This window comes from Onychostoma macrolepis, chromosome 04 (assembly GCF_012432095.1).
Source record: "Onychostoma macrolepis isolate SWU-2019 chromosome 04, ASM1243209v1, whole genome shotgun sequence".
Lineage (NCBI taxonomy): Eukaryota > Metazoa > Chordata > Actinopteri > Cypriniformes > Cyprinidae > Onychostoma > Onychostoma macrolepis.
Window position 1 is genome coordinate 22451669 of NC_081158.1, and position 16297 is coordinate 22467965.

General features: G+C 37.5%; 2 protein-coding genes across 2 annotated transcripts in view; one reads left to right on the plus strand and one right to left on the minus strand.

The window, feature by feature from the left end:
* Nucleotides 1–3828: 3828 nt before the first annotated feature.
* pax4 (paired box 4) lies at nucleotides 3829–7269 on the minus strand. The gene is made up of 9 exons (XM_058773690.1): nucleotides 7210–7269; nucleotides 6996–7053; nucleotides 6349–6479; nucleotides 6055–6270; nucleotides 5148–5238; nucleotides 4828–4965; nucleotides 4652–4734; nucleotides 4436–4505; nucleotides 3829–4365 (listed from the first exon to the last, which is right to left on the minus strand). The coding sequence occupies exons 2-9, from the start codon at nucleotides 7027–7029 to the stop codon at nucleotides 4019–4021; spliced, it is 1110 nt and encodes a 369-aa protein (XP_058629673.1). The 5' UTR covers nucleotides 7030–7053; nucleotides 7210–7269; the 3' UTR covers nucleotides 3829–4018.
* A 4281-nt stretch (nucleotides 7270–11550) lies between these two features.
* snd1 (staphylococcal nuclease and tudor domain containing 1) overlaps nucleotides 11551–16297 on the plus strand; it is a 168708-nt gene continuing 163961 nt past the window's right edge. The window contains exons 1-2 of the mRNA XM_058774227.1: nucleotides 11551–11847; nucleotides 14617–14766. Coding sequence (XP_058630210.1) covers nucleotides 11770–11847; nucleotides 14617–14766 — 228 coding nt within the window. The 5' untranslated portion in view covers nucleotides 11551–11769. The remainder of the gene's footprint in view (nucleotides 11848–14616; nucleotides 14767–16297) is intronic.

Below are 16297 nucleotides of genomic sequence, written 5' to 3' on the forward strand. Positions count from 1 at the left end.
TTTTACTTGTAGATAATTAAAACATTTTAAAAATTTTTTTTTTTTTTTTTTTTTACATTTGTAATGTTGCAATTCCTACTCACCAGTTAACTAAAACTAAAACTATTAAAATTGTTTTTGATTATTGAAGTAAAGCTAATAAAATATTAGATAAACTTATTAGATTAAAAAAAGTGCTTTGGCAACTAACTGAAATAAGTTGAAGTACTAAAATGAAAAATAAAGCTAAACTGATGAAAATAACAAAAGCACGTATCAAAAATGACCAAAAATTTAATATTTTTAATATTTTACATAAAAAAGACAAATTCAAAATATTAATACATTTACATTTATGAATTTTGCAGATGTTAATAAAAATGCATTTAAATAATAAATGTAATAATATTAATAAATTTACGCATTTAGCAGATGTATTTGGTGTAGTGCAATGTGTTTATGTGGTTTAAGGTTAAAAAACACATTATTTTCCACATACTGTATATTATTGTTGCTCCTGTATGCACCGCCTTTCTGAAACGCATCGATTTTTACAAAGTTCATCGTTCTGAGAAGCAAGGCGTGCTCTGATTGGCCAGCTATTTAGTGCGTTGTGATTGGCCGAATACCTCAAGCGTGAGACGGCAATGTTACGCCCCTTACCGCATTGTGATGCCGTGTCCCGGCATGACGACACAAAACCAATAAAACCCATTATAAACGAGGCATTTGTTGCATCCAGTGGGACATAATTACTGATTATAATGACTTATACTGTCTTTTTAAGCGTTGCGTAAACATTACCATATCTGCATTTGTGATCGGAGAAACGACAAACAACAAGCACTACTCTACACAGCTCAAAACTCGTGTTTAATTCTTTATATAATAAAACGTACTTACAGGCTGTGAGTCAGAAGCGCCGGACTGTCCTTGCAAAGTTGGAATTGCCCCACTTTATAGAAACAGCCTTTGTGCAAGCCAGCATTGTAGGCTACTCTTCCAGGTTCAGGAAATAGTGCTCCGTAAAATGTGCTGCACACACTCAAATATTTGGCTTGAACTGTTCTGGAACAGTGTTGTAAATACAACTTAACCACTGATTTGTAGTTGTGTCCTCTTTTGGAAGCCCAAACAAAGTACGTTTGCTTTCACAACGAAACACAGCGTATCCAGGACATGGCGCCAGCGGCAGCAACAACACTACAGCGAGAATAATAGTTCCGCCTTCTTTCATTGCATAAACATTTGGGTGTTTTGCAAATCTCCCCACACCGTGACGTAGACATGTGGGGGCGTTTTGAGACTTAAGATCTCTGAAGTTGCAAAGACTTATCTATGTACAAACAGCTTGTAACACTCCAAAGAGAAAGGAAAACTTGAAATCGCATCATATGACCCCTTTAACAAAAGCAATACTATAATACTATATAAATAATACTAAAATAACACTGCTATTAAATGAAAAATGGCTGATAGTTTGATATTCTAATGTTACTTTCCATGGCCTAATGGTTTCCATTTGCTCAGATCTGATGTTTCAGCCAACCAAGTGTGTGTATTGATTTGCTTTCAGCAGGTTGTGTTCAGACGAACCATAGCTGACGAATACAACCCTCTCTATGGCCGATACAAAAGGACGTGTGAGGAAAAAAGGTCACGCAGACCCAAACCAATAGTTTCCCATTTCCTTCAGGGCACTTAAATCAGCAGGGGTCAAAGGTCAAAGTTCGAACTGTTGAAAAGCAAACTGAATTTATAAAGTAGTTATTTGAGTCAAACGGGAGCAGACAGACAGTATGTTGAAGCAATCATGGATGAAAGTCAGGAGAGCTTTCATGAATAAGCTGTTTCAGCTCCAGCTCAATGATAGATTTTTGCCGCCATGCGAGGTTAAACTAATACACCTGATTCAATTAATCCAGCGGTGGCTGATTATTGTTGAATCAGATGTGTTAGTTCAAGACTGGAACAAATTATGCTGTTGCGGAATCCCAGAGGACAAGAGTTGAAAACCACTGGAACAGACACAAGACGTCTGATCTTCTATAGGACTCCAATGTACAGTAAAACACAGAAGTTTTGTGTTTAAATCAAGAGAAAACCACATTTCCACTCGAAACTCTCTCTGAGAGTAATCATTTGAAGTAATTTCTCTGCTTCAGTGGTTTGTTAACTGCCCATATAATGACTCTCTTCAATCTTTTATTTATTTCTGAGCATCTTGTTCATGAATGGTGCATATTTCCTTTATAGAGGTTTCTACTGCATGTTCTTCCTAATTTTGAAAATAAACACTACATCTTTAGATTAATTGCATTTATATTAGAAATAAGCCCGTGAGTTTGACCTCTGCATGTTTGTCAGCGTTGTCCAGACTCCCTGCTATTGCTTGAAGCATTCTGGTTTGTGTCCAAGTGTTGATCTTGTTCATTCACCGTGTAGAAGTATGTGAGTTTAGGCCAATGCTCACAGGAGAGATTTCTTACCAGATGAACTGACAGAGGTGGTCTGAGAAAGAGAGAGTGTGCGCTAAAGTACTAAGTATGTAGTGTATAAGACATTATGTAAGTCAGTGCAGCTACTAGTGCCAATGGCCTCAAAGGCAGAGACAGCCAAAGAAAACTGGATAGCAGGGCTCTTGGCGAATGTACTACAAACTGTCCACTAGGACTTTTATTTTTGTTGTGCACTCTGAAAAACACCTATTTCCTAATTTTGTAAGCTTGAACTGATTTTGCTGCTAAATGTAGAATAAAGGGGCCCTGACATATTACTACACTGAAAAATTCTTAATGTGCATTTTTCAGCTACACAAAAAAAGGTACAAATGCTGTCACTGGGATGGTTCTTATCCAAAAGGTAAAATTTTGCACCTTTTATGTACTAATATGTACACTTAGATACTGCGTACCTTTAAGGTACCAATATGGACGCTTAAGGTACAGAGGTGTATTTTTTTTAAAAGGTACCATCCCAGTGACAGCTATAGTATAAAACATTGAAACGAGACAGATTGGCTTTAGAAGTGGAATCATACTAAACTTAAAATAATCTTTACTTAAATGAAAAAAATTGTGTTAAAGAAGCATAACAGGTAGCACTTTATTTTACAGTTCTGTGCCGCATGTATACTATGTACTTATAATAGTAATTCCAATAACTAGGTAATAACTGGTACTAACCCTGAACCTAGCCCTAAACCATGTAGCTACCTTATATTACCAAAACTTTCTTTTAGGTAGGTACACTGCAAGTACATGTAAAATAAAGTGCAACCGCATAACATTTATAAAAACTTATACAAAATCTTGGATGAAAGATACACAAAAACATTATGCTATGTAAATTATAAAAATGTCTTCAAAGGTCATAATTTGCCCTCCTGCACATTAAGGCCTTAAAAATTCTTAAATCTGAGCCTAAAATCTTCATCTTCATTAAATGTTGCGTACACTTCAAAAAATAAATATCTTCTCAAAATTTGTGTCTTGTTTTCCAGTCCAAATATCTAAACATCCTTAAATATTTGGTTATAAAAAAAGGTCTTAAAAGTCTTAAATTAATATTCATAAGACCTGTGGAAACCCTGTAGAAACACATTATAAAAAGTTATAAATTAATAATAATATATTATATATAAAGAGTTGCTTCTCCTTTTAATTAATTACATTTTAAAGAATAATTAATTATTTTATTAGACAAAAAGTGAAAATTATTAAGATGGGGTTTTTTTTCAGTGTAGGTTTTGTTGTTTGTTTTTTAAGCTGTTTATTATCTATTTTCATTGATTTGACAAATCATTTTTATTTGAATGAGTCAGACAAAATCTTTACGTTTCTGGTCCATTTAATTTTTAAACCATTTCCTCATTTCTTTCACTTATACCATACAGCCAAACTATAAAATACATGATTTGTTTTTAATAGATTTTAGATCACACACACACACACATTCCACAACAAGTGTCGCTATTACTTTCCTTTACTGCCCTCTACTGTCCACAACATCAATGTTCATCAATGTTCTATTTTGGAATTCAAAACATTGAAACATTCTGTCCGATCAGAGATTGATGAGAAGCCCACTGTGAATGATTAGCCATTAAGATCCTTTCATCTGTGACAAAGGGAACCAATCGGTAAGCCGATTCCTCATTGCCATGGTGGCACGGTGGCATCAAACTCTCTGTGTGATCCAATGGACATGTTGACGCTGCATTTGAGTTCAAATGGGCCAATGGGAAAGTGTTTTTGTCTCTGTAATGGGCCAATGGAAAAGCGGAATGTGTGTGATGAGCCAAGTAACTGTCCAATGAGCTGCCAGATGTTGCTGAGAATGAAATCAAAGCGTTCCTACTTCCCAGAAACCCGGGCCTAGTTACACCTGAGAAAGAGACACCATTTATAATGCAGACTATATAATTCTACAATGAAAACAAGACATCAGCACTTACCCAGACCACAATCACTTGGTTCTTCCTTTTGTTCCCTCCTCATCCTCGCTCTGCGATTGGAGAACCAAACCTTCAGATGGAAGATCAAGTCAAACATCTAACACAAGCCCCTTTAAATATATGTAAGCCAACTCTGGAAGCCTCCATTTCATATGACAGATGTTCACTTTTGAGGAACAAAAGCATTTGTTAGCTTAAGTTTTAAGTCTGAATTGCCTTTATAGTGTTCTGTGGAAGGTTTGTCTCCTCAGACAGCTTTTCTCTGGTCAGAAGGTCTGGATAAAGTCCACGGATGAACTCTGAATCGCCAGAAATCAGAAGGGGAGACGTTATAATGTGTCTCAGTCAGTATAAATGACTCTGAGCAGACAGTGAGAGACTGAAATGATCACCTTTCTCTAACCTCTCACTCTGATCTGTGGTGAAAGCTGTTCTGCTGCGATGAGAGGTGCCTCGCCGGTTTCTGTTGATTTGTTGCTGATTTGTCTGAGCTGTTGTGTGTAAACTCCTCTGCTTATTCACTTGTTCCTCTAGGGTGACAGGAAGAAAAATGGGAAGGTTAGTAGACTAATTTGTTTTAAGGCCTTCAGGTAAGATGAGTACAGGTAGGACATACACTTAATCATCTTTATCATTATTCTTTACTTAACAGATCATCAGAACATGCCACACTTCGCCTGTATTCATTTGAATTTTGAATGAAACAGATTACCTGTGTAATTGTGGTTTACATCTGGATATGCACTGCTCATCATGTCCACATCTAGATGAATCTTCTTAAGAATCCGGTTTATGGAAGACACCTGATGACATAATTGACATAATCATACAAACATTTTTTTTCCTGTGCGAAAATGTTCAATATTTTTGGTAGGCTAGACTTGTGTTTAAAATCATAGTTTACAAAATATATATATAAAAACTGCTGAAAAACTTACCCTCAAGATATAGATGAGTTTGTTTCTTCATCAGAACAGATTTGGAGAAATGTATCATTACATCACTTGCTCACCAGCAGATCTTCTGCAGTGAATGGGTGCCGTCAGAATGAGAGTCCAAGCTGCTGGTAAAAACATCACAATAATCCTCAAGTCTTCAGTCCGTCATTTAATGTCTCGTGAATTAAAAAGCTATGTGTTTGTAATAACCAAATTCATAATCAATATGTTTTAACCTTTGTTTTTGGACTCTTACTCTGATGTCACCCATTCACTGCAGAAGATCCATTGGTGAGCAAGTGATGTAATGCTCGATTTCAAAGCAAACAAACTCATCCGCATCTTAAATGGCCTAAAGGTTAGTAAACTGTCCACAAATTTTCATTTTTCATCCTTTTTAAGAAATAGTTCACCCCAAAATAGAATTTCTGTAATCATTTACTCACCTTCATGTTGAAGAAAGAAAGTTATACAGGTTTGGGCTGACATAAGGGTGATAACAACATTTTAATTTTGGGGTGAACTATCTCTTTAATTTGATGGCATGTCTATACAGAAAATGTCTTTCTAAATTACGTTTACATATTTGAATCAACAGCAGCTTTTGATGTTAAACTTTTTAATATTTAATATTGACCTAGTAAAGAAAAATCAACCAAACTCAATAAAGTTTTAACCCACACTGGGGACTTTATCTCCTCTGCAGACTCGATCTGTCGCCAGTTTTTGCCGGATCTCCCAGGCGAACAGTGCGGGGTTCCGCCGCTTGTGCTGCGCTATGATGGAGATAACATCAGGAGTCAGGAGTCTGGGTCTGCTGCCTCCCGTGTCTTTAGGACCAATGAACCCTGTGCGCTGAAACCTGCCCAAAATCTTACTGACGCAGCCGTTGGAGACCTGCACAGAGCACACTGTTAATCCAAGCATGTTGATATTCGCATAAACACACGGTAAAGTGGGAATTTTACTCAGTACCTTCAGTATTCTGGAGATCTCACATGGTCTCACGCCCTCGTTCGCGAGCTCAATCATCAGACTCCGTTTATAGACTGGCAGAGGACGGCCGTTCAGAAACACACCGCCCAGCTGATTCACACTCCCTTCCCCTGACACATATCCATCCGCACAGAAGCTACATTATTGGGAGGTTTGCGCATTTATGATAAAGTGGAATTTCTTACAAAATCAGATGAACAACTTTACTCTCAGAAAAGAGGTATAAAACTGGGGCGGTACAATTTCAAATATGTAGGCTACAACTTAGTTAGGCCTATATAGGCTATAAACTTCATAGGCACTAATCTATGTGTATTTAAAATACTAATATTCACCATTTAAGGGTAAATCAGGTACAAATGTGTAGCTACTTTTTGAAAGGGTACCGCACCAATGTGTAGGCCAACCTTTTTTTTAGTGTCGAAAAGAACTGTTTGCGGCATAAACGCGGCTAAGCTTACATACATGTTTTCATATAACATTTTAATATTTTGTCTGATTTATAAGCTACTCAATTTTATGAGTTTCAACTCGTTTTTCATCAGTAAAAGTCTAACTTCAGTAAAGTTTTGATAGCAATCAGGGGTTGAAAATCTTAGGAAGAACTGTAATGATCAATTGCCAACCTTCGTTTCCCAGATCAGAATCTGCGCCGCACATCCCAACCGACACCAGGTAGCCTTGCTAAAAAAAAAATAATCAAAACTGTATTTTAATAAACATTTAATGTATTAAATTATAATAAAAAATCTAATGCGTGAGAAAAAAACAAACAAAACAAAAAAAACACACACACTCTGCAAAACGAATGAGTTAAAAGGCGGTTAACCCTCTTCTTACAGCCGAGATGTTCTTGTTCTTCTAGAAGGAGATGCGTCCCTGCGTGTGGCCCCCACTCACTAATCCTCACGCGTGACTTCTTATATATAACCCGGTGCCTTTATCAAGAAGATGACGTACTGTCCACACAGGAAGAAAGTAAATAAAGCTTCTCGATGGTGACTCACCAGTGATCACAAGGGTTGGCACGCAGTTTTTAAACATTATTGTAAAGCGGTGTTTCCTGCATCAACTATTGACAAAGGACCTTTTTGGCCCGAAGAATTTTACTATTCTGAGAGCATTCGCAGGAGGAGTAACCATAACATCTGTATGATGTTCGCGCGCTCTCCATTCCATATTGAATTCAGACAGCCTGCTAGTTTGGAAAATGTTTTAACTAACTGATGTGTATATCTTACAATGGCAGTGACGCACAGGACGGACCTCAATTTAATTTAATGCAGCATACATTTAAAATCCCTCAAGAATTCCTTTAGAGTAATTCACTCAGTTTGCATCAACTGGACAGATGCAGTGGTTTCCTAGACTTTCAGGTTCCATGCGCATATAGGCTATGAGAACAAACATTTAAAGTAGGTACAAAGTAGTAGACTTTTTTTTTTCGCCACTTGAGGACTTATGTTCAGTGTTCATCATAAATGCTTGGTGGGTTTGAATCATCGCCTTTGCTGAGCGAACAGAGCAGCAATTGTGGAGTGTGTGATTTCAGCACCATCCAGCGCTGAACAGGTCCCTTGATGTTCTCAATGGAGTGAAAAGAGTGCGCGCCCACATATGAAAGCAGTCAGCTCCCAAAGAATAATTCTGAAATGTTAAACCCATTTATGAGCCTACAAGCCCTATTTTACTTCTGTGATTCTCAACTGACTAGAGATCGAGGCTCTCCGGAGGTCACGTGACCGGCGCATCTTTCATCCTTCCACGCGACGACCGTAGGCTACGTGTTAATCAGATTTAGTTCTTTTAAAGCAAACATTTGAAAACCTGCTCCAAAGACGACTGCCATATGGTAAAGTGCTTTTGATAAATCATAAATCCATCATGGAGCCCCTTTTATTACATTTTCTTTCAAGCATGAACAAATAGAGTCAGAGGGGCAAATGTGAACCAATTGTGGTTTTATTTATAAAAATAGAGAGTTGAAAACCCTCCCAGATGTCCCTTGTCTGGCCAGCAGATAAAATGTGTTGTAAACGTTTCAAAGGAAATATTTGGAGAGCAAATATTAGCGAGAGAGTATCCACACAAGCCTCATCTTTGGTCCTGCTCAATGACTAATTGGGCATCATTAGGTAAATCCACACAGATCGAAGATTGTGGAAATAAGGTTGGATTTTAAAATGCCATATGGTGCAAATTACATATTAACCACCCCTTACAGCATAATAATAACTGCAAGACTGGACGGTCCGCATATAAACGCGACGACCGGTTTGAACGCCAACATCTCCTTGCCAACGAGATGAAAAGATAAATAATATATTAATTTATTACTTCAAAGAGCTTTACGTTATTTTTTGCTCATTTTTTAAAACGAAATTAATTAATGGAACGAGTTAACGCTACAAAAATGAGATAAAAAATGACGAAATCCTCTCTGCGCGCAAATTTGTCTGGCACTTTGGGAATGTTTACAGTTTGAACCTTTAAATCAAAATGATCTTGATATATTCACGGATTTTGTGCCATCAGAAATCAAGAAAGCAACCTAAATTATTAATCTTTCCATGTTCTGCTCTGAATTATAGCTCATAATTCTGGTATTGCACCCGCGTAAATGTGCACTTGGAGCTCTCCAAACGCGCACACGTGTTATGCACTATTCAAATAGCCATTCAAATACTGGGAAGCAGCTTTAAATTAAGAAAACACGAAACCTGTTTTGTTGACACTAACTTTAAATCATGGAAATCTCCTTTTTAGTTCTCACTGTTCGCACCAAAGCTCATGAGTGTCTTACAAATGAAAAAGTGCACTTCTGTGCCAGGGCAAGAATGCACACGACCATCTAATCTCTTACATTTTCTCTCCAAATCTGTAACTGAATTGCATAATTGTTTAAAAAGTTGCACCATATCATATCCAAAGCTCTTGGTTACCTGTGTACCCAGCATTGTAATAGTTCAATCTATCCTTTACAGTGAGACAGCATGAGGACAAAAATAGAAATAAATATTTAATTTCTTACACAGTACCTTATATGACAATATGACCATATCATAGAAGTGATGAAATCATGCGCATTTTCTGTTTCTTTATGGTTGCAGGCTTATGCGAAGGGAAACATGTGTTTAGGTTCTTGCGCGCGCTTTGATCCGAGGGTTAATGGACAATGAACGGCCAATGTTTCAATAGCTCCTTTATAACATTAAGAGATTCGGACTGGTATTTTTATTAATAAAGTAAATCGACAATCAAAAGGGTGAATTATAATTGTATGGTTGTGGGTGATCATAAGTCCAATTTATGTCCATATTGTAATACGTCCAAATATATGTCCGATCTGACTTCCAGTTCATATAATACGTTTATGATTTTTTTTATCAGATAAAAATAAGTAGGCTGTTGTAAAATAAACTACAAGATCATTTCATTTTAGGACAGCATGGACGTTTCTGGTTGTTCCAGCAGAATGATTCTTCCAGTGAATCTGGCTACTTCCTTTTAACATAAGTTCACGATCTACTTAATCAAAAGAAAAAAAAGTCGATGTCAACCAGGCCTCACGCATTCGCTTCATTGTACGCATAGAGACGCGTAATATTGAGTTATAAATCAAGCCAAACGTAATTTGTCAAATGGCGTCATCTAGTGGTCAGTGAGCACTTACGCCACATTATTGCCAGCGTTACATTGACAGATTCAGCCTTATTTCATTCATACAGCATGAAAGTCTTTTCATTAATGTCGAATCATGAATGTCGGTCATGAAGCATGCATAATTACGAAACCCACCGAAGTAATAACTACTTAAAGAACGAAAAATCATAGTAAAGTGGTTTCAGTTTCGATATCACAGTGACGCATTCAACAAGTTTGCGGCTTTATGTTATTGCTTGTATGTTTTTTTATTTGTAAAAATCGAATTCCAAAGTCCAATTAACCAATACAACACTTAAATGTCTCAAGACAGACAGACAGATAAATAGATAGACAGACAGACAGACATATAAATAGATAGACAGACAGGCAGACAGACAGACAGACAGACAGACAGACAGACAGACAGATAGATAGATAGATAGATAGATAGATAGATAGATAGATAGATAGATAGATAGATAGATAGACAGACAGACAGACAGACAGACAGACAGACAGACAGACAGACAGATAGATAGATAGATAGATAGATAGATAGATAGATAGATAGATAGATAGACAGACAGACAGACAGACAGATAAATAGATAGACAGACAGGCAGACAGACAGACAGGCAGACAGACAGACAGACAGACATACAGACAGACAGATAGATAGACAGACAGACAGACAGACAGATAAATAGACAGGCAGACAGACAGACAGACAGACAGGCAGGCAGGCAGGCAGGCAGGCAGACAGACAGACAGACAGACAGACAGACAGACAGACAGACAGACAGACAGACAGATAGATAGATAGATAGATAGATAGATAGATAGATAGACAGACAGACAGAGAAATAGATAGACAGACAGGCAGACAGACAGACAGACAGACAGATAGGCAGGCAGGCAGGCAGGCAGGCAGGCAGACAGACAGACAGACAGACAGACAGACAGACAGACAGACAGACAGACAGACAGATAGATAGATAGATAGATAGATAGATAGATAGATAGATAGATAGATAGATAGATAGATAGATAGATAGATAGATAGATAGATAGACAGATAGACAGATAGATAGACAGACAGACAGATAGAGAGATAGATAGATAGATAATGCATACTTATAAAAATAAATGAAATAATAAAAAGAATAAAGTTAAAATACAGAAAATATTAAATAAAGGGAAAAATAACACAAAATAAATTCAGGGATAAATTTAATTAAAATTAAATTTCTTTCTTTCTTTCTGCAGAAATATATCTAGGCCTATATATCTTCAGTGTACATATGCTTATTCAAAGCCATCTGTGCCAAGTTATAGCCTATAAATAAAATATGTATGAATGAAACTGTGGCAAAGTAGAAAAAGAAGCAACATGAATTTAAATTCATTAAAAATCTTAGACATTTAAGGGGGTGTGTTGTATATGTGCACACACTTTTTTTCAAATCTGTGCTGACGTGTCGCACCTCCCCACTTACCGGATGTCATCACTCTCTTTCTAACGTCACAAGCAAATCGCCCCATTCAGCGCACGAGTGTGACGCGGTGACCGAGGAAGTGCAACATTTCGACGTGTACATCCTCACGCTGTGCTTCCGGTTAAGCAAAGCGTGATCAGTCGTGCTCAGTCTCTCTTCCCTTCCTCGGCTCTCAGTAGAGGCGTCTCGTAGGATTCTCCCGGTTCCTTTACCTCTCTCTCTTCCCTCCCTAACGGAATACTCATTCAGTCCAGCGGACATGGCATCTGCAGTACCGGCACAAGTTCAGTCCAACCCAGCTTCAGCTCCGCAGCTGCAGAGGGGAATAGTGAAGATGGTAGGAGAACACACGGGACACAAGTATTGGTCTGGGGGTGCTGGCTAACTCACTAATGCTCACGGGGGAAGAAGTGACTGCGAAGACTTCAAAAGTTCAGATCTTTTATGCCAGGCATGCATTATGCAGCTTATTGCTTTTCCTTTAGTTCTTTTGACTTTTGGCGAGTCTTTCAGTTGTTTCCATGAGCAGCAGAGATTGAGAGAAGTTGAGCGGTCTTCAGCTGTGATCCAGATGGCCAGTTATGCAACGTTATATTCAAAGTTTCCTTCAACTTTTGACGTCTTTCATTTGCTGTTGTAAAGGATGCCAAACATGATTATATACCAGTCGCTGAGTCTAAATATTTTGCAGCTACAACTCCACATTTGTGAATAAACTCTGATAGTTTGTTAAACACTCTCTTTTATCAAAGCTGAGCTTTTTAAACAGTCCCAGAGCTTGTTCTACACTGATTTAAACTAAAAAGCTAGGGCAAACCGCAGATTTGAGGGTTTAGCGGAATATCAATTCGTGTTAGTGACTCGAAGCTTTTGAATCGGTTCACCAAAAGATTCATTCTCTGATACAGTCAGGTTGCAATCTTTACGCCAGTAGGTGGCGGCTCATGAGTGTTTTGTGCGTTATGATAGCGTTTATTGAATCATTCACTTGCTCAATCGATTCGTTTAAGCGTTGCAAAGTGTCAAAAAATCAGGTCTGTTTTATTTCCCCTGCATCCTGCTAAGCTTTACATTTATCAGTGTGTTGTAAGTATGTGTGAGAGAGTTAATTGCTTGCGGTCAAAAGTCATTTTTACACATTCATTGTTCTCAGTTCCTTCGTCAGGTTTTGAATGCACTGAACAAAGTCGAAGAAAATATGGGTCCCTGCAGTGAATGAGAGAACGAATGAATAACTTGCGTTCATAAACACCTGCTCACTCACTGATCAAGCGCAGCCTGTCAAAGTCATAATCTGGAATGACCTACATGAATAGTGTTACTACACTTTTTTTTTTTTTTTTTAAACTTAAGTTCAAAGTTCAGGTGTGTTCTGCTAGTCTGACATGTGAGGTCTCGTGTGTGCCCTTGAGGAACCGCTCGAGCGCCAAGATTCGTTTAGTTTTATGCTGGCGCTCGCGTGGTACAGTGTTTCTGTAAGACTCAATGAGCGGCCAGCTTTCTCAGGCTCCCTAACCAGGCAAGCCGCCGCAGTTTTGGACTGTTTACTTTGTCTGCTGTGGTGAGTGAAGGGGGAGCAGATATGAGAAACTGACACGTAGGTCTTTAGCCAACCAAGAACCGTCCATTGAGAAACTCAGGACAGTAACGCGAGAGAGTCTGGAAGTAAACGCTACATGAAAACAAACCGGGGCAGGCTTTATCAAATGAGTTATATTAGGTTTTTATTTGAATAATTTCAGTTATTATTGTTATAAAAGGGTCACGTAATGTATCCTGTTAACCAAAGTTTCCGCCAAAATATCATAATTGTTACTACATTAAAACCATGCTAGCTTATTATTAGCCAAAACAATAAAAGCAGCTAAACGTAATAACAACAACTTATTTTCGCTAGTTTGAAGGAGATACCTTATGTATTTGACTGTTTATATTGATTTTATAGATGGAATCCATCATTGAGTATTCCAGATAATTGATTCAGTCAATATTATCAGTTCCATGGGGCTAAGATATCCCCCTAATAAAATAAAATTTCTGACACTTGGTTGAAACGGTTCCCGTTGTATGTCATGGCCTGTCTCATATAGCTTTGATTTTGCCTAAACATGAAATTGCACTGTTTAAAATGAGCAGAGGACTTCCCAGTCTTGCTCAACTCCTTGTTAAATCAAAGCGTGGTGGATTTGGGAAATTCATGGATATTTTCCGCCCCAGACTGTGGTGACGGAGGTCTGTATATTCTTCCATACAGCCAGTAATTAGGCAGGCCTTCTGCTCTCAAGGCCTTTCTAAAGGAAGGAATGAACTCTTCCCTGTTTGGCCTCCACTTTCTTGTTTTATTACACATTTGATTTAAATTTAAGTTTAGGCAAAGTTCTTAACACTGATAACAATTAGTATTTGTGACAAGTGGCTTTGCGTTTGAATAAAGATATTTTCAAACAGGACTGAAGCAGAAATGTATCAATAAATTAGTCTTATGACTAAAATGGTCGCAGAATCAAAGTTATCATTCAATCAGTTAATGTAATCTTTTTGTAATGGTGCAGATGTGTCTCGGGATTTTGGAGGAGTGGCAATTGATCTGACATGTGATTGGATAAGCAACTCCTAGATATCTGTAAGAACCGTTTCTTAAGGCAAAAAGCAAGCATGACGAGGCTTGTAAACATCAGTTCCGTCAAACATCTCAGAGAACAAGCACGGATTCAAATGCTAATGTGAATACACATAATCATTGATCTCAGAGGGGCAAGATCTCCCCTGAGTGTTTTAAGTTGTATTTGTTTAGAGCTGCTAAAGCTGAGATGCCATGCTGTGATTAACACAGTAGTGATTGTTTCACTGATGTTATCTTTGGTTAGTGGGTGTAATAGTTGTTCAACTGTTGGCCAAACACAAACAAGCAGGTCCTAAAGGAATTATGGCCTCGATCAGATCTCTCAGGCATTCAGTGTTTGACTTGCAGATTGATTGTTTGTATCATGCATTGCCTATGTCAGTACAATTACAACTCTCATCATTATTGACATCATGACTGGAATGATAAACTATTTATGAAACATTTATATAAGCACTCACATTGATTTGTTTTTCTTTGCAGGTCTTGTCTGGTTGTGCTGTCATTGTTAGGGGTCAGCCGAGAGGAGGACCCCCTCCAGAACGACAGATCAACCTGAGTAATGTCCGAGCCGGAGCTCTCGCCCGTCGCGCAGTTCAGGGTCAACCAGACACCAAGGACACGCCAGATGAGGTAAACATCAACCCTGCACAGAGCTGCTCTCTCTGGCCCATGAATTAATTTTTTTTTTTTTTTACATGTTGATTCAAAGTCTTTTTCTTATTTATTTCTTGTTTACGCAGTGAATTATTATTATTATTTTTTGTGGGTCATGTTAACATAATTAACATAATTATAACACTATTTTATTGCAAATAAAGCAGCAATTCCATCCACTGAGTTCAAGAGCACCAAAAACAAAACAAAAGAAATAATAAAAAAATAAATAAATGAAAATCACAGTTTCCTGGAAAATTTATATAAAATGGAAGTTGAGGCCACTGTGTCCCTTTAGAAAAATGATTTGTGCAGTATATACATAGTGTGTTCACAATTTGCAAATTATGCTTTTAATGTGTTCAATATTCAAAAGTGCATTAAAACGGAAATAACACACAGTCCTTAAACATGGGAAGCAATAGAAATTTTGTATCTAGAAGTTTTAATTGTTTTTCCTAAAATATAAATATTTCATCAGCTTTGAGAGGGCTGTGGGGCGCGAACAGGACAAAGCTAACTTAAAGAGCATAAAATATATGGTTCTCTTTGGAACTCTCACTACATGTAAAGAACCTTTAAGCAACTGTCGTTTTTTTTAGAGTACAGAAGTAAATTACATTTGAAAATATATTACAAAAGAAAACAGTTGTTTTAAATAATAGTATTACAATAATTTCACAATACAGCCCTCTACAATGTGTATAATCAATTGCAAATGCACCAATTTTCATGCTAGGTGGCTAAATGTCTATTGTTAACTATTGACTAATAAATTGTTAGATTTCACTTGCCAGTGTTTTGAGTTAAAAGCTAAGAATAAGTTTAGCATGGATATGTTAACTTGCCTATGCGTGAACACTCTGATTGAGTGTGTGAGTTTGACTTTCTGTCATTACAGCACACTGTTCTCACTGATATCAATGGATGTGCAGAGTATTTGATGCGCACTAGCGCATAGCATCTGACTTATCGTGGTTTGGGTGTGAGGACTGTTTCTCTCACACACAAAGAGAGAGAGGGAGTCTTGCATGCCACGCAGAATTTACATGCAACATGTAAATGGAATTTTGTTGTATTTTCCTGTCAAATGATTGAGTTCGTTCAGAATATTTCAGCCTTTTAAGCATAAGAAGCAGCCACTGCCAGTCCCCTTGCTAGTGGGTAAATCTAATACGCGAACACTTATTACCATCCACGTTTGATTTCAGCAAATAAGTGAACGCAGACAGGTTGATTAATATTCATTATCCCAGGAACTCATCAGACCTGATCTAGTCTGGCGAGAAAACAAAACAAGAAATTTACTAGCTAGTGGTGATTTTAGTACCATTTTGTGCATATAGGGTTGTAATATTACTTTTTACTGCGTTTTTACATCAAATGAATGCAGCCTTCGTGAATGTAAGATACTAAAAACATTTTTTTTAAAAAATGTCTTACCGAACCAAACTTTTTGAATGAGAGGTATGTGGCACATCAAATTTAAAGATGAAAAGAAAAAAAA

Bases quoted from the DNA above. Each gene is read 5' to 3' on its own strand.
- pax4 (XM_058773690.1), bottom strand. From the start codon at position 7,029: ATGTGCGGCGCAGATTCTGATCTGGGAAACGAAG. The intron at 5,239-6,054 runs GTGGGTTAAAAC...TTATGTCATCAG, and splicing joins GAGGAGATAAAGTCCCCAGT to GTGTCTTCCATAAACCGGAT. The intron at 4,366-4,435 runs GTAAGTGCTGAT...TCTCTTTCTCAG, and splicing joins ACCAAGTGATTGTGGTCTGG to GTGTAACTAGGCCCGGGTTT.